General features: G+C 47.6%; 1 protein-coding gene and 1 pseudogene across 1 annotated transcript in view; both read left to right on the top strand.

Moving 5' to 3' along the window:
• Positions 1-795: 795 nt before the first annotated feature.
• LOC129842540 (terminal uridylyltransferase 7-like) lies at positions 796-11,161 on the top strand (annotated as a pseudogene).
• Positions 11,162-11,372: 211 nt separating this feature from the next.
• Positions 11,373-18,088, top strand: part of LOC129842541 (iron-sulfur cluster assembly 1 homolog, mitochondrial-like) — a 9,583-nt gene continuing 2,867 nt past the window's right edge. Inside the window, exons 1-4 of the mRNA XM_055911118.1 lie at positions 11,373-11,538; positions 14,556-14,609; positions 15,220-15,325; positions 15,609-18,088. The exon at positions 15,609-18,088 is cut by the window's right edge and continues 2,867 nt beyond it. Coding sequence (XP_055767093.1) covers positions 11,455-11,538; positions 14,556-14,609; positions 15,220-15,325; positions 15,609-15,640 — 276 coding nt within the window. The 5' untranslated portion in view covers positions 11,373-11,454 and the 3' untranslated portion in view covers positions 15,641-18,088. The remainder of the gene's footprint in view (positions 11,539-14,555; positions 14,610-15,219; positions 15,326-15,608) is intronic.

The raw sequence follows: 18,088 nt of genomic DNA on the forward strand, positions 1-18,088 counted from the left end.
TGGACCAGAGCTAGTGGTCACTTAGCGATTGTCCAGGGTTTCGTTAGTGTGCGTTCCTCCACAAACCCCCTGGACCAGAGCTAGTGGTCACTACTACATTCCCCAGAAGTAGCAATGCATTTGATTTGAACTAGCCACTTCTCTCCTTGTCTCCCCACAGGCCTAGTAGAAACAACATGGAAGAGTCAGGAGGCACGCCACGTTACCCTAAACAGGGAGGCCGGGAAAGGGTCGCGGTGGCAAACGAGGCAGAGGCCTGGAGGAACCAGGACGCTGGGAGAGGATACAGCCCCAAGCCGGAGAGGGGTGGCCAGGGGAAGAGGGGAGGCCAGGGTGGGTTCTACCGCGCCAGCCCCAAGCCGGAGAGGGGTGGCCAGGGGGAGAGGGGAGGCCAGGGGGAGAGGCCGCGCCAGCCCCAAGCCGGAGAGGGGTGGCCAGGGGAAGAGGGGTGGGTTCTACCGCGCCAGCCCCAAGCCGGAGAGGGGTGGCCAGGGGAAGAGGCCGCGCCAGCCCCAAGCCGGAGAGGGGTGGCCAGGGGAAGAGGGGTGGGTTCTACCGCGCCAGCCCCAAGCCGGAGAGGGGTGGCCAGGGGAAGAGGGGTGGCCAGGGGAAGAGGGGTGGCCAGGGGAAGAGGGGAGGCCACGGTGGGTTCTACCGCGCCAGCCCCAAGCCGGAGAGGGGTGGCCAGGGTAGGAGGCCGCGCCAGCCCCAAGCCGGAGAGGGGTGGCCAGGGGAAGAGGGGAGGCCACGGTGGGTTCTACCGCGCCAGCCCCAAGAAGGGAGGGATGGGGCCCCTCAGCAGTTCCCCTGGGGGGGAGGTGTTCAAGGGGGGGGGGGCAAAGCCCCTCTCCGAGGGAGGGTTTCCAGAGACCCAGGTACCAAATACACGTATTCCTAAAACTGAACATTTCCTGTAGGAAAACATGTCACACTACATTGCCATGCTAACACTTTGCAGATACCCATGCTAACACTTTACAGATACCCAGAGAGCCAGCAGGCAGATGGCCTGGTCGAGGGCCGGGAGGAGAACTGGAGAGAGCGCCCCTCACAGCGTTGGAGGAGAACGTCTCAGGGAGAGGACCCAGGAGAGGACTGGGAGCAGGGACAGAGGGACAACACAGCTCCCAGCTCAGGTAGACAACACAGCTCAGGTAGACAACACAGCTCAGGTAGACAACACAGCTCAGGTAGACAACACAGCTCAGGTAGACAACACAGCTGGGTTATCTTCAGTAGGCATGGGGTGGGGCTGTCTGTAGGTGATCTACATGGGGTGGGGCTGTCTGTAGGTGATCTACATGGGGTGGGGCTGTCTGTATTCTGTAGGTGATCTACATGGGGTGGGGCTGTCTGTAGTCTGTAGGTGATCTACATGGGGTGGGGCTGTCTGTATTCTGTAGGTGATCTACATGGGGTGGGGCTGTCTGTAGGTGATCTACATGGGGTGGGGCTGTCTGTAGGTGATCTACATGGGGTGGGGCTGTCTGTAGGTGATCTACATGGGGTGGGCCTGTCTGTAGGTGATCTACATGGGGTGGGGCTGTCTGTAGGTGATCTACATGGGGTGGGGCTGTCTGTAGGTGATCTACATGGGGTGGGGCTGTCTGTAGGTGATCTACATGGGGTGGGGCTGTCTGTAGGTGATCTACATGGGGTGGGGCTGTCTGTAGGTGATCTACATGGGGTGGGGCTGTCTGTAGGGGATCTACATGGGGTGGGGCTGTCTGTAGGTGATCTACATGGGGTGGGGCTGTCTGTAGGGGATCTACATGGGGTGGGGCTGTCAGTAGGTGGTCTACATGGGGTGGGGCTGTCTGTAGTCTGTCTGTAGTCTGAGGAAACACCCAGGTCAGTGGCTGGACCCTGTGATAATGTAGTATATGGGTCATGGTATGCACCCTGTGATAATGTAGAATATGGGTCGGTGGCTGGACCCTGTGATAATGTAGAATATGGGTCGGTGTCTGGACCCTGTGATAATGTAGAATATGGGTCATGGTATGCACCCTGTGATAATGTAGAATATGGTTCGGTGGCTGGACCCTGTGATAATGTAGAATATGGGTCGGTGTCTGGACCCTGTGATAATGTAGAATATGGGTCAGTGTCTGCACCCTGTGTTAATGTAGAATATGGGTCAGTGTCTGGACCCTGTGATAATGTAGAATATGGGTCAGTGTCTGCACCCTGTGATAATGTAGAATATGGGTCAGTGTCTGCACCCTGTGATAATGTAGAATATGGGTCAGTGTCTGGACCCTGTGATAATGTAGAATATGGGTCGGTGTCTGGACCCTGTGATAATGTAGAATATGGGTCGGTGTCTGGAAACTGTGATAATGTAGAATATGGGTCAGTGTCTGGACCCTGTGATATTGTAGAATATGGGTCAGTGTCTGGAAACTGTGATAATGTAGAATATGGGTCTGTGTCTGGACCCTGTGATAATGTAGAATATGGGTCAGTGTCTGGACCATGTGATAATGTAGAATATGGGTCAGTGTCTGCACCCTGTGATAATTTAGAATATGGGTCAGTGTCTGCACCCTGTGATAATGTAGTATATGGGTCGGTGGCTGGACCCTGTGATAATGTAGAATGTGGGTCATGGTCTGCACCCTGTGATAATGCCTGAGTACGCTAGTCAGATGGTTAGTATCCACTACCTACCCTCCTGAGTACGCTAGTCAGATGGTTAGTATCCACTACCTACCCTCCTGAGTACGCTAGTCAGATGGTTAGTATCTACTACCTACCCTCCTGAGTACGCTAGTCAGATGGTTAGTATCCACTACCTACCCTCCTGAGTACGCTAGTCAGATGGTTAGTATCCACTACCTACCCTCCTGAGTACGCTAGTCAGATGGTTAGTATCCACTACCTACCCTCCTGAGTACGCTAGTCAGATGGTTAGTATCCACTACCTACCCTCCTGAGTACGCCAGTCAGATGGTTAGTATCCACTACCTACCCTCCTGAGTACGCTAGTCAGATGGTTAGTATCCACTACCTACCCTCCTGAGTACGCTAGTCAGATGGTTAGTATCCACTACCTACCCTCCTGAGTACGCTAGTCAGATGGTTAGTATCCACTACCTACCCTCATGAGTACGCTAGTCAGATGGTTAGTATCCACTACCTACCCTCCTGAGTACGCTAGTCAGATGGTTAGTATCCACTACCTACCCTCCTGAGTACGCTAGTCAGATGGTTAGTATCCACTACCTACCCTCCTGAGTACGCTAGTCAGATGGTTAGTATCCACTACCTACCCTCCTGAGTACGCTAGTCAGATGGTTAGTATTCACTACCTACCCTCCTGAGTACGCTGGTCAGATGGTCAGTATCCGCTACCTACCTTCCTGAGTACGCTGGTCAGATGGTTAGTATCCACTACCTACCCTCCTGAGTACGCTAGTCAGATGGTTAGTATCCACTACCTACCCTCCTGAGTACGCTAGTCAGATGGTTAGTATCCACTACCTACCCTCCTGAGTACGCTAGTCAGATGTTAGTATTCACTAACTACCCTCCTGAGTACGCTAGTCAGATGGTTAGTATCCACTACCTACCCTCCTGAGTACGCTAGTCAGATGGTTAGTATTCACTACCTACCCTCCTGAGTACGCTAGTCAGATGGTTAGTATCCACTACCTACCCTCCTGAGTACGCTAGTCAGATGGTTAGTATTCACTACCTACCCTCCTGAGTACGCTAGTCAGATGGTTAGTATCCACTACCTACCCTCCTGAGTACACTAGTCAGATGGTTAGTATTCACTACATACCCTCCTGAGTACGCTAGTCAGATGGTTAGTATCCACTACCTACCCTCCTGAGTACGCTAGTCAGATGGTTAGTATCCACTACCTACCCTCCTGAGTACACTAGTCAGATGGTTAGTATCCACTACCTACCCTCCTGAGTACACTAGTCAGATGGTTAGTATCCACTACCTACCCTCCTGAGTACACTAGTCAGATGGTTAGTATCCACTACCTACCCTCCTGAGTACACTAGTCAGATGGTTAGTATCCACTACCTACCCTCCTGAGTACACTAGTCAGATGGTTAGTATCCACTACCTACCCTCCTGAGTACGCTAGTCAGATGGTTAGTATCCACTACCTACCCTCCTGAGTACACTAGTCAGATGGTTAGTATCCACTACCTACCCTCCTGAGTACGCTAGTCAGATGGTTAGTATCCACTACCTACCCTCCTGAGTACGCTAGTCAGATGGTTAGTATCCACTACCTACCCTCCTGAGTACGCTAGTCAGATGGTTAGTATCCACTACCTACCCTCCTGAGTACGCTATTCAGATGGTTAGTATTCACTAACTACCCTCCTGAGTACGCTAGTCAGATGGTTAGTATCCACTACCTACCCTCCTGAGTACGCTAGTCAGATGGTTAGTATCTACTACCTACCCTCCTGAGTACGCTAGTCAGATGGTTAGTATCCACTACCTACCCTCCTGAGTACGCTAGTCAGATGGTTAGTATTCACTACCTACCCTCCTGAGTACGCTAGTCAGATGGTTAGTATCCACTACCTACCCTCCTGAGTACACTAGTCAGATGGTTAGTATTCACTACATACCCTCCTGAGTACGCTAGTCAGATGGTTAGTATCCACTACCTACCCTCCTGAGTACGCTAGTCAGATGGTTAGTATCCACTACCTACCCTCCTGAGTACACTAGTCAGATGGTTAGTATCCACTACCTACCCTCCTGAGTACACTAGTCAGATGGTTAGTATCCACTACCTACCCTCCTGAGTACACTAGTCAGATGGTTAGTATCCACTACCTACCCTCCTGAGTACACTAGTCAGATGGTTAGTATCCACTACCTACCCTCCTGAGTACGCTAGTCAGATGGTTAGTATCCACTACCTACCCTCCTGAGTACGCTAGTCAGATGGTTAGTATCCACTACCTACCCTCCTGAGTACACTAGTCAGATGGTTAGTATCCACTACCTACCCTCCTGAGTACGCTGGTCAGATGGTTAGTATCCGCTACCTACCTTCCTGAGTACGCTGGTCAGATGGTTAGTATCCACTACCTACCCTCCTGAGTACGCTAGTCAGATGGTTAGTATTCACTACCTACCCTCCTGAGTACGCTAGTCAGATGGTTAGTATCCACTACTTACCCTCCTGAGTACACTAGTCAGATGGTTAGTATCCACTACCTACCCTCCTGAGTACGCTAGTCAGATGGTTAGTATCCACTACCTACCCTCCTGAGTACGCTATTCAGATGGTTTGTATTCAGGTAGCCTAGCTGTTGGGCCAGTAACCACCTTCTTTGACCCTGAGGTTTATGACAGCAATATGTTGTTGATCTTCTCAGGAGTTCTTCTTTGACCCCGAGGTGCTGACAGAGGGACAGCTGGCTCCTAACGACCGCTGCTGCAGGATATGTGGCAAGATCGGACACTTCATGAAAGACTGTCCCATACGCAGGAAGTAAGGAGTGCCACTAGCCGTGTGGTGTGTGCATTTTAGACTTTGTGTGTGTGTGTAATCTCCTCCTCTCTCCAGGTCTAGGCAGCGTTGTGAGCAGGAGGACCGAGCGGAGGGAAGGAGGGACTGGGCGGAGTCTGAGGGGGGCAGGGAGCGTCGTCAGGGCGACCGCTGGAGGCGACAGGAAAAGAGAAGCGATGCTGCTTCCTGTGTGGGAGCAACGCCCACATCAAGAAGAACTGCCCCCAGTACAGAGGACCGGCAGGTCAGTACTGAGTCTCTCTGTCTGACTTTGTCTCTCTGGCTGGCTGGTTGTTTGTCGCTCTGGCTGGCTGTTTGTCTCTGGATTGATGGCTGGCTGTCTCTGGCTGGCTGGCTGTTTGTCTGTTTTTGGCTGGCTGGCTGGCTCGCTGTTTGTCTGTCTTTGACTGGCTGTCTATGGCTGGCTGGCTGTGGCTGCCTGGTTGTCTCGCTGGCTGGCTGTTTGTCTGTCTTTGGCTGGCTGTCTCTGGCTGGCTGGCTGTTTGTCTGTCTTTGGCTGGCTGTCTCTGGCTGGCTGGCTGTTTGTCTGTCTTTGGCTGGCTGGCTGTTTGTCTGTCTTTGGCTGGCTGGCTGTGGCTGTCTGTCTGTTTGTCTGTCTTTGGCTGGCTGTCTCTGGCTGGCTGGCTGCTTGTCTTTGGTTGGCTGGCTGTTTGGCTGTCTCTGGCTGGCTGGCTGTCTCTGGCTGTTTGTCTGTCTCTGGCTGGCTGGCTGTCTCTGGCTGTCTCTGGCTGGCTGTCTCTGGCTGGCTGTCTCTGGCTGGCTGTTTGTCTGTCTCTGGCTGGCTGTTTGGCTGTCTCTGGCTGGCTGGCTGGCTGTCTCTGGCTGTTTGTCTGTCTCTGGCTGGCTGGCTGTCTCTGGCTGGCTGGCTGTCTCTGGCTGGCTGGCTGGCTGGCTGTCTCTGGCTGGCTGTTTGTCTGTCTCTGGCTGGCTGTCTCTGGCTGGCTGTTGCAGGAAGTGGTGTTGATGTTTCTGTCTCTGTTTGGTGCAGGTGCCAAAGCAGAGAACTCCTCCTCTCCCTCTATGAGCCACATGAGGAATTTTAGAGAGAGAGACGGGTACGATCAATATTCACACAAACATTGACGCGCGCACACACACACACACACACACACACACACACACACACACACACACACACACACACACACACACACACACACACACACACACACACACACACACACACACACACACACACACACACGTTCTGACACACTTGTGTTTATTTGTCCAGGGCTCCTCTCAACAGGAGAAGAAGAAAAGGAAGCAACAACAAAATGTGATATCGAGTCCACAAGCAGGTCAGTGTGTTTTTAGTCCACAAGCAGGTCAGTGTGTTTTGAATCCACAAGCAGGTCAGTGTGTTTTGAGTCCACAAGCAGGTCAGTGTGTTTTGAGTCCACAAGCAGGTCAGTGTGTTTTGAGTCCACAAGCAGGTCAGTGTGTTTTTAGTCCACAAGCAGGTCAGTGTGTTTTGAGTCCACAAGCAGGTCAGTGTGTTTTTAGTCCACAAGCAGGTCAGTGTGTTTTGAGTCCACAAGCAGGTCAGTGTGTTTTGAGTCCACAAGCAGGTCAGTGTGTTTTGAGTCCACAAGCAGGTCAGTGTGTTTTGAGTCCACAAGCAGGTCAGTGTGTTTTGAATCCACAAGCAGGTCAGTGTGTTTTGAATCCACAAGCAGGTCAGTGTGTTTTGAATCCACAAGCAGGTCAGTGTGTTTTGAATCCACAAGCAGGTCAGTGTGTTTTGAGTCCACAAGCAGGTCAGTGTGTTTTGAGTCCACAAGCAGGTCAGTGTGTTTTGAGTCCACAAGCAGGTCAGTGTGTTTTGAGTCCACAAGCAGGTCAGTGTGTTTTTAGTCCACAAGCAGGTCAGTGTGTTTTGAGTCCACAAGCAGGTCAGTGTGTTTTGAATCCACAAGCAGGTCAGTGTGTTTTGAGTCCACAAGCAGGTCAGTGTGTTTTGAGTCCACAAGCAGGTCAGTGTTTTTTGAGTCCACAAGCAGGTCAGTGTGTTTTGAATCCACAAGCAGGTCAGTGTGTTTTGAGTCCACAAGCAGGTCAGTGTGTTTTGAGTCCACAAGCAGGTCAGTGTTTTTTGAGTCCACAAGCAGGTCAGTGTTTTTTGAATCCACAAGCAGGTCAGTGTGTTTTGAGTCCACAAGCAGGTCAGTGTGTTTTGAGTCCACAAGCAGGTCAAATGTATTTATATAGCCCTTCTTACATCAGCTGATATCTCAAAGTGCTGTACAGAAACCCAGCCTAAAACCCCAAACAGCAAGCAATGCAGGTGTAGAAGCACGGTGGCTAGGAAAAACTCCCTAGAAAGGCCAAAACCTAGGAAGAAACCTAGAGAGGAACCAGGCTATGAGGGGTGGCCAGTCCTTCTGGCTGGAGATTATAACAGAACATGGCCAAGATGTTCAAATGTTCATAAATGACCAGCATGGTCAAATAATAATAATCACAGTGGTTGTCGAGGGTGCAGCAAGTCAGCACCTCAGGAGTAAATGTCAGTTGGCTTTTCATAGCCGATCATTAAGAGTATCTCTACCGCTCCTGCTGTCTCTAGAGAGTTGAAAACAGCAGGTCTGGGACAGGTAGCACGTCCGGTGATCAGGTCAGGGTTCCGTAGCCGCAGGCAGAACAGTTGAAACTGGAGCAGCAGCACGGCCAGGTGGACTGGGGACAGCAAGGAGTCATCATGCCAAGTAGTCCTGAGGCATGGTCCTAGGGCTCAGGTCCTCCAAGAGAGAGACTTAGAGAGAGCATACTTAAATTCACACTGGATAAGACAGGAGAAGTACCACGGGACAACCCAAGGGGGGGCGCCAACCCAGACAGGAAGATCACGTCAATGACTCAACCCGCTCAGGTGACGCACCCCTCCTAGGGACGGCATGGAAGAGCACCAGTAAGCCAGTGACTCAGCCCCTGTAACAGGGTTAGAGAATCCCAGTGGAGAGAGGGGAACCGGCCAGGCAGAGACAGCAAAGGCGGTGTTTTTTTTTTGTCCACAAGCAGGTCAGTGTTTTATTTAATTTTTTTACCTAAAGGATTCTGACGTGTTTGACTGAGCAGGGGCGCAGCCATAGGTGGGCCTAGGAGGGCATAGGCCCACCCACTGGGGAGCCAGACCTAGCCAATCAGAATTAGTTTTTCCCAACAAAAAGGCTTTGTTACAGACGGAAATACTCTTGAGTTTCATCAGCTGTCTGGGTGGCTGGTCTCAGACGATCCCGCAGGTGAAGAAGCCGGATGTGGAGGTCCTGGGCTGGCGTGGTTGCACGTGTTCTGTGGTTTTGAGGCCGGTTGGACGTACTGCCAAGTTCTCTAAAACTATGTTGGAGGCGGCTTATGGTAGAGAAATTAACATTACATTTTCCGTCAACAGCTCTGGTGGACATTCCTGCAGTCAGCATGCCAATTGCATGCTACCTCAAAACTTGAGACATCTGTGGCATTGTGTTGTGTGACAGAACTGCCAATTTTTTTTGCATGGCCTTTTATTGTCCCCAGCACAAGGTGCACCTGCGTAATGATTATGCTGTTTAATCAGATGCTTGATGTGCCACACCTGTCCGGTAGATGGATTGTCTTGGCAAAGGAGAACTGCTCACTAACAGGGATGTTAACACATTTAAGCACAACTTTTGAGAGAAATAAGCTTTTGGTGCATATGGAATATTTCTGAGATCTTTTATTTCAGCTCATGAAACACAGGAACAACACTTTACATGTTGCATTTTATATTTTAGTGCAGTATTTATTTCTTATTATTTTTTATGTTTCGGGACTCTTACATTGCTCGTTCTGGTATTTCATTTCTTTAATTTTAATTTTTGGGACTTTGTGTATTGTTAGGTATTACTGCACTGTTGGAGAGAGAAACACAAGCATTTTGCTGCACCTGCGATAACATCGGCAAAATATGTTTACGCGAACAATAACGTTTGATTCGATTTACTCAATGTTTGACTAACTTACAATAATAACAGCATTGTTTTGCCTTCCTTGATTGTCAGTGCATCTCTTCCTTGCTATCCTCCATAATTCTATCTTGCGTCCACATTGTTTTCCAGGCGGGTCTAGCCAGCAGGCACATGGGTCGGGTCTGATCCCAGGAGGAGCCCAGTGGACTGAAGACCGGAGAGAGAGAGAAGAGATACTGAGGGAGAGAAGGAATGAGAGAGGGAGGCAGCTCTAGCCCCAAACCTCTGGGTTCTACTCTACTCCTTCTGAGGTCTGGACAAAACTTCCAGTCCACCAGCCTGAACCTAGAACACCCGAAAAACTAGAACTTGGAACACAGATCCTGGAACCTCGACTCCCATGGGAAATGGGCAGGGTCTGAGCCCCAGACAGAACATGGCACCCTATTCCCTATATAGTGCACTACATTTGACCAGGACCCATAGGACTCTAAAGTAGTGCACTACATGGGGAATAGGATGTAATTTGGACTGCAGATAAACAGAGAGAGAGGGTAGTATGTTTTAACCACCACTCCTACTGTTTCAGAGAAGCTTTTAAAAGTGTTGTATTGTTTTAACTGAAAATACATTTTGCTTCTCCTGTTATTTTACCCCCCCAACACCGGTGTGTTTTTTATTTTGTTTTTATAATACTGATTATTTGTTACATTTGTCTTCTGCACTGACGTCCTCCCAAACACCCCTCTCCTCCATTTTGGACAGTAGTTCAAGCCAGGCTGTGTGTGTGTGTCTCTGTACACTCCTGCCTGCATGCGCCGAGGGTTAAATCTGGATTCTAGAATTGTCCCTGAAACAAATTGGGACTATTGATAATAATGGACAGCTTGTATTTAAATGCCCCTAAATGCCAGAACATCCAACGATGGTAACTAGCTAGATCCTTCCTGCCCCCTCTTAACACAGTGTTTTGTAGTGCTGTCATTGCAGTGACCTGGGCAGAGTCATATACGGAATATGTGGCTCTGTATCTGGGTTACCTGGGTTATCTGGGTTATCTGGGTTACCTGGGTTACCTGGGGTTACCTGGGTTACCTGTACCTAAATGGACCACTAGCTCCCTGGTGTGTAGATCTGACAGGATTGGACAGGTGTAGTTATATGGCAAAACATTAAATTCCACTTTGTCCATTAGAGGGCAAGGTGGCGGTAGTTACCACCATATTGCTTATGCGTACCAAATTAATGATCCTTATCGATCTACACTCTCGAACACTGGATATGGGATCGGGCTGAGGGTTGATTTGGGGTTCTGCGTACATCGGTGAAGGATTTGGGGATGAGGGGAAAACGGGGAAATATGCTTTTGTTTGTATGATGCGTTTCATGGCCAGTGCCTTGGCTTGGTGGGACTGATGGCTGTAATGTGAAGCTCTGCCCCGGGCTAATGTCCGTTGCTACTATTCTGAGAAACGCACATCAAATAAACTTTTCTTTACAAAAAAAGAAAAGTGATTTAATGTCCAGATATTTTTTGTGTCAGAGTATCTTTCTGTCATTAGTTTAGAAAATAAACCCTCACACTGTCTTTCTTTTGGAATGACTCAATTTTAAATTGAGTCACAGTTCTATGTAGCCTCCTCAAATTGTTTACTGGCAGCCCCCGGTGCTTGTACAGTTTGTACTGAGCAGCGTTCCTGCTGAGACTATTATTCACTCGATGTAGCTACATGCTACAATGTTATGGTTATAAAACTTTTTAAATGACCTTTGTTGCCAGCCAAATGACCTCATGTCTTTGTTGTGTTGCTCAAGTTTGTGGGGGTGTCATAAGTGTACTTTGTCTATTGGCTGAACTGCCTGTCAACTAAAGAAATCGCCCTATCGTGGCTCTGCTTTGCTAATCCGATGTTGGCCCCTTTCGCACGCATGCGCAGACGGGTGTGTTTTCATGTTAGCAAACGGGGCTACATTTAATGTTTAATTTTCTGGAGACTGCTGAACATGTCTGCCTCTATGGTGGCGAGAGCGACGGTCAGAGCTGTCAGTAAAAGAAAGATATTAGCTACAAGAGCCGCGTTAACTCTGGTAAGTGTGTTGAAGTATTCGGCATTGCTATTTTCCTCTCTAAACTGACGGTTTGTGTTATGACCGCTTGCTCCGAAGTTACATAAAGTGAGCTAGCTAGCTAACGTTACGCCACTCCGGCTAATGGGGTCCTAGTAGTTTATTTCTAGTTTTAAAGATGTCGTTGTTCTCTGGTTAAGCATGTTCCTAATGACTTTGACGAACAGTGATCGAGTAGTGTTTTATTTAGTTAATATCGTTAACGATTAGGATTACACTAGCTTTAGCTAGCGAACTTGTAGTTACAGATATCGTGATTTAACCAAATATTTTTTGTTATCATTTACTGGTAGGCTGGACATGACATAAAAATAAAGTGTATATTGCATCCGCCATTGAGCCTAGTTTCATAATATTACTATGTCCAATCTGCTTGCCGTAGTTTATGTAATCGCGAAAAGCCTTATTTTAGGGCATTTTTCACCCTGCCAGTTTGTTTTATTGAGCACCAACTCTCCTACCGGAAGTTCTATTCCCAGCCCATTGTTCTGATTCACAATACCATCTTTACAACGCTAGCAATGAGATGTACCCGCGTTAACATTGAACGTCTACCTCCGGTAAGTTAATATTAACATGGTAATGCTACTTAGTGAGCGAAATCACTATTCGCCTTGGTACACGTTGTGGTGACCCACGGTGCCAGAGATGGCTGGCTGGCGCCTACCCTTCAAAAGTTAAACATATTCTGGTCATGGCCAGTCCTGAAATTAACACTCGCCACCTGCCAAATGTGAGTAGATGTTTTTGAATTCGCGGGTAAAATCTGCTGCATGATCAATCCGGTGTCTACATTGGCTGTGCAGCATTTACGGTGAAACAGCCTTTGCAGAAGTCGCATTCATACTTGCGAAACAGCGCCCCTCTGTCTCTTTATGTCCCTCTCTCTCTATATGTCTATAGTCTCTTTATGTCCCTCTCTCTCTATATGTCTATAGTCTCTTTATGTCCCTCTCTCTCTATATGTCTATAGTCTCTTCATGTCCCTCTCTCTCTCTATGTCTATAGTCTCTTTATGCCCCTCTCTCTCTATATGTCTATAGTCTCTTTATGTCCCTCTCTCTCTATATGTCTATAGTCTCTTTATGTCCCTCTCTCTCTATATGTCTATAGTCTCTTTATGTCCCTCTCTCTCTATATGTCTATAGTCTCTATGTCCCTCTCTCTCTATATGTCTATAGTCTCTTTATGCCCCTCTCTCTCTATATGTCTATAGTCTCTTTATGTCCCTCTCTCTCTATATGTCTATAGTCTCTTTATGTCCCTCTCTCTCTATATGTCTATAGTGTCTTTATGTCCCTCTCTCTCTATATGTCTATAGTCTCTTTATGTTCCTCTCTCTCTATATGTCTATAGTCTCTTTATGTCCCTCTCTCTCTATATGTCTATAGTCTCTTTATGCCCCTCTCTCTCTATATGTCTATAGTCTCTTTATGTCCCTCTCTCTCTATATGTCTATAGTCTCTTTATGTCCCTCTCTCTCTATATGTCTATAGTCTCTTTATGTCCCTCTCTCTCTATATGTCTATAGTCTCTTTATGTCCCTCTCTCTCTATATGTCTATAGTCTCTTTATGTCCCTCTCTCTCTATATGTCTATAGTCTCTTTATGTCCCTCTCTCTCTATATGTCTATAGTCTCTTTATGTCCCTCTCTCTCTATATGTCTATAGTCTCTTTATGTCCCTCTCTCTCTATATGTCTATAGTCTCTTTATGTCCCTCTCTCTCTATATGTCTATAGTCTCTTTATGTCCCTCTCTCTCTATATGTCTATAGTCTCTTTATGTCCCTCTCTCTCTATATGTCTATAGTCTCTTTATGTCCCTCTCTCTCTATATGCCTATAGTCTCTTTATGTCCCTCTCTCTCTATATGCCTATAGTCTCTTTATGTCCCTCTCTCTCTATATGTCTATAGTCTCTTTATGTCCCTCTCTCTCTATATGTCTATAGTCTCTTTATGTCCCTCTCTCTCTATATGTCTATAGTCTCTTTATGTCCCTCTCTCTCTATATGTCTATAGTCTCTTTATGTCCCTCTCTCTCTATATGTCTATAGTCTCTTTATGTCCCTCTCTCTCTATATGTCTATAGTCTCTTTATGTCCCTCTCTCGCTATATGTCTATAGTCTCTTTATGCCCCGCTCTCTCTATATGTCTATAGGCCAACTATCTGAGTCTGTCTGGGCTCCCGAGAGGTGCAGCGGTCTTAGGCAGTGCTAGAGGCGTCACTACAGACCCTGGTTCGATTGGGAGTCCCATAGGGTGGCACACAATTGGCCTAGCTTCGTCCGGGTTAGGGGTCGTCCGGGTTAGGGGTCGTCCGGGGTAGGCAGCCATTGTAATTAAGAATTTGTTCTTAAGAAGGCAGAGGGGCTCTTTATTATGGACAGGCTTCTCATCTTAGTTACTGTCGCATCAAATCATTATTTGTAATTTCTTTTTTTTAAGGTATTTTTCTTTAAACTGCATCGTTAAGGGCTTGTTAGTAAGCATTTCACTGTATTACCTGTTGTATTCGGCGCATGTGACAAATAACGATTTGATACACATGTTTGGATCCCTTCTTAGGGATCAGTGTTCCGTCAACTGGACAGTTGTAAATCATGCAGCGCCTTGTCACGATCACAGATTTTAGAGAAACAACAAATGGCGGTACAGATAAGTGTCTTATATCGGCAGAAAGCTTGTGTTAACTTTAGTCACCACAGAGAGTGTGGACACCGGTTTAATGTCCCCATCCAAAAAAAACTGCACCCTACACAGGGCAATGTCTCAGAGGAAAGGGCGCCTCCTACTGGCCCTCCAACATCACTTCCAGCAGCATCTGGTCTCCCATCCAGGGACTGACCAGGAACAACCCTGCTTAGCTTCAGATGCAAACCAGCAGTGGGGATGCTGGGTGGTAATCTGCTGGAAGACTGCACTGTCTTAACTGTTGAGAATGATGATCAACCCCTTTCCTCTTGTTGTTCTTCCAGACTCCTCCTGCTGTGAATAGGATCCGGACCCTACTGGAGAACAAGCCAGAATACGTAAGTGTCCTTCTAACTAACCCTCCTCTATCCCACTGAGGGGATGATATATAGTGGGTGTGAGGGGTTATGGGTAGTGTTATAATGGTGGTTGTGTTGTGTTCCAGATTGGTCTGAAGGTGGGTGTGAGGGGTTATGGGTAGTGGTATAATGGTGGTTGTGTTGTGTTCCAGATTGGTCTGAAGGTGGGTGTGAGGGGTTATGGGTAGTGGTATAATGGTGGTTGTGTTGTGTTACAGATTGGTCTGAGGGTGGGTGTGAGGGGTTATGGGTAGTGTTATAATGGTGGTTGTGTTGTGTTACAGATTGGTCTGAGGGTGGGTGTGAGGGGTTATGGGTAGTGTTATAATGGTGGTTGTGTTCCAGATTGGTCTGAAGGTGGGTGTGAGGGGTTATGGGTAGTGTTATAATGGTGGTTGTGTTCCAGATTGGTCTGAAGGTGGGTGTGAGGGGTTATGGGTAGTGTTATAATGGTGGTTGTGTTCCAGATTGGTCTGAAGGTGGGTGTGAGGGGTTATGGGTAGTGTTATAATGGTGGTTGTGTTCCAGATTGGTCTGAAGGTGGGTGTGAGGGGTTATGGGTAGTGTTATAATGGTGGTTGTGTTCCAGATTGGTCTGAAGGTGGGTGTGAGGACGCGGGGCTGTAACGGAATGACCTACACTCTGGACTTCACCAAGCAGAAGGATCCGGCTGATGAGGAGGTGCTGCAGGACGGTGAGCAACGTTGTCATCGTGTTCCTTTAACGTCACTGAAACGTTTTCCTCAGAATGATGTATGTAATAGATTGTCTGTCGTTGAATTTTGTAACTCTATCATCAACGTCTCCCCAATGTAATGTTGAAATGTTTTTTTCAAAACATGATATGCATTAAGTGATATGTATATGGAGGGATTTCAGTGACAATAAAACATTTATTCAATATTTTTGCATTTTTAATGCTCAAATTAAATTAGATCTTATTTTCCCCCATTTTAAACTGGTCCTTGGTCGGGTAGTGGACTGGAACCACCGGTCCTTGGTCTGGTAGTGGACTGGAACCACCGGTCCTTGGTCTGGTAGTGGACTGGAACCACCGGTCCTTGGTCTGGTAGTGGACTGGAACCACCGGTCTTGGTCTGGTAGTGGACTGGAACCACCGGTCCTTGGTCTGGTAGTGGACTGGAACCACCGGTCCTTGGTCTGGTAGTGGACTGGAACCACCGGTCCTTGGTCTGGTAGTGGACTGGAACCACCGGTCCTTGGTCTGGTAGTGGACTGGAACCACCGGTCCTTGGTCTGGTAGTGGACTGGAACCACCGGTCCTTGGTCTGGTAGTGGACTGGAACCACCGGTCCTTGGTCTGGTAGTGGACTGGAACCACCGGTCCTTGGTCTGGTAGTGGACTGGAACCACCGGTCCTTGGTCTGGTAGTGGACTGGAACCACCGGTCCTTGGTCTGGTAGTGGACTGGAACCACCGGTCCTTGGTCTGGTCGTGGACTGGAACCACCGGTCCTTAGTCTGGTTGTGGACTGGAACCACCGGTCCTTGGTCTGGTAGTGGACTGGAACCACCGGTCCTTGGTCTGGTTGTGGACTGGAACCACCGGTCCTTGGTCTGGTAGTGGACTGGAACCAACAATAGTAATGAACCAATACAGGAGGGTTTCACCAGTCCCTAATGATAATGAACCAATACAGGAGGGTTTCACCAGTCCCTAATGATAATGAACCAATACAGGAGGGTTTCACCAGTCCCTAATGATAATGAACCAATACAGGAGGGTTTCACCAGTCCCTAATGATAATGAACCAATACAGGAGGGTTTCACCAGTCCCTAATGATAATGAACCACTCAAGAGGGTTTCACCAGTCCCTAATGATAATGAACCAATACAGGAGGGTTTCACCAGTCCCTAATGATAATGAACCAATACAACAGGTTTCACCAGTCCCTAATGATAATGAACCAATACAGGAGGGTTTCACCAGTCCCTAATGATAATGAACCAATACAGGAGGGTTTCACCAGTCCCTAATGATAATGAACCAATACAGGAGGGTTTCACCAGTCCCTAATGATAATGAACCAATACAGGAGGGTTTTACCAGTCCCTAATGATAATGAACCAATACAGGAGGATTTCACCAGTCCCTAATGATGATGAACCAATACAGGAGGGTTTCACCAGTCCCTAATGATAAGGAACCAATACAGGAGGGTTTCACCAGTCCCTAATGATAAGGAACCAATACAGGAGGGTTTCACCAGTCCCTAATGATAAGGAACCAATACAGGAGGGTTTCACCAGTCCCTAATGATAAGGAACCAATACAGGAGGGTTTCACCAGTCCCTAATGATAAGGAACCAATACAGGAGGGTTTCACCAGTCCCTAATGATAAGGAACCAATACAGGAGGGTTTTACCAGTCCCTAATGATAATGAACCAATACAGGAGGGTTTTACCAGTCCCTAATGATAATGAACCAATACAGGAGGGTTTTACCAGTCCCTAATGATAAGGAACCAATACAGGAGGGTTTCACCAGTCCCTAATGATAATGAACCAATACAAGAGGGTTTCACCAGTCCCTAATGATAATGAACCAATACAGGAGGGTTTCACCAGTCCCTAATGATAATGAACCACTCAAGAGGGTTTCACCAGTCCCTAATGATAATGAACCAATACAGGAGGGTTTCACCAGTCCCTAATGATAATGAACCAATACAGGAGGGTTTCACCAGTCCCTAATGATAAGGAACCAATACAGGAGGGTTTTACCAGTCCCTAATGATAATGAACCAATACAGGAGGGTTTTACCAGTCCCTAATGATAATGAACCAATACAGGAGGGTTTTACCAGTCCCTAATGATAAGGAACCAATACAGGAGGGTTTCACCAGTCCCTAATGATAATGAACCAATACAAGAGGGTTTCACCAGTCCCTAATGATAATGAACCAATACAGGAGGGTTTCACCAGTCCCTAATGATAATGAACCAATACAGGAGGGTTTCACCAGTCCCTAATGATAATGAACCACTCAAGAGGGTTTCACCAGTCCCTAATGATAATGAACCAATACAGGAGGGTTTCACCAGTCCCTAATGATAATGAACCAATACAACAGGTTTCACCAGTCCCTAATGATAATGAACCAATACAACAGGTTTCACCAGTCCCTAATGATAATGAACCAATACAACAGGTTTCACCAGTCCCTAATGATAATGAACCAATACAGGAGGGTTTCACCAGTCCCTAATGATAATGAACCAATACAGGAGGGTTTCACCAGTCCCTAATGATAATGAACCAATACAGGAGGGTTTCACCAGTCCCTAATGATAATGAACCAATACAGGAGGGTTTCACCAGTCCCTAATGATAATGAACCAATACAGGAGGGTTTCACCAGTCCCTAATGATAATGAACCAATACAGGAGGATTTCACCAGTCCCTAATGATAATGAACCAATACAGGAGG

The sequence above is a fragment of the Salvelinus fontinalis genome, unplaced genomic scaffold (genome assembly GCF_029448725.1).
Source record: "Salvelinus fontinalis isolate EN_2023a unplaced genomic scaffold, ASM2944872v1 scaffold_0050, whole genome shotgun sequence".
NCBI lineage: Eukaryota > Metazoa > Chordata > Actinopteri > Salmoniformes > Salmonidae > Salvelinus > Salvelinus fontinalis.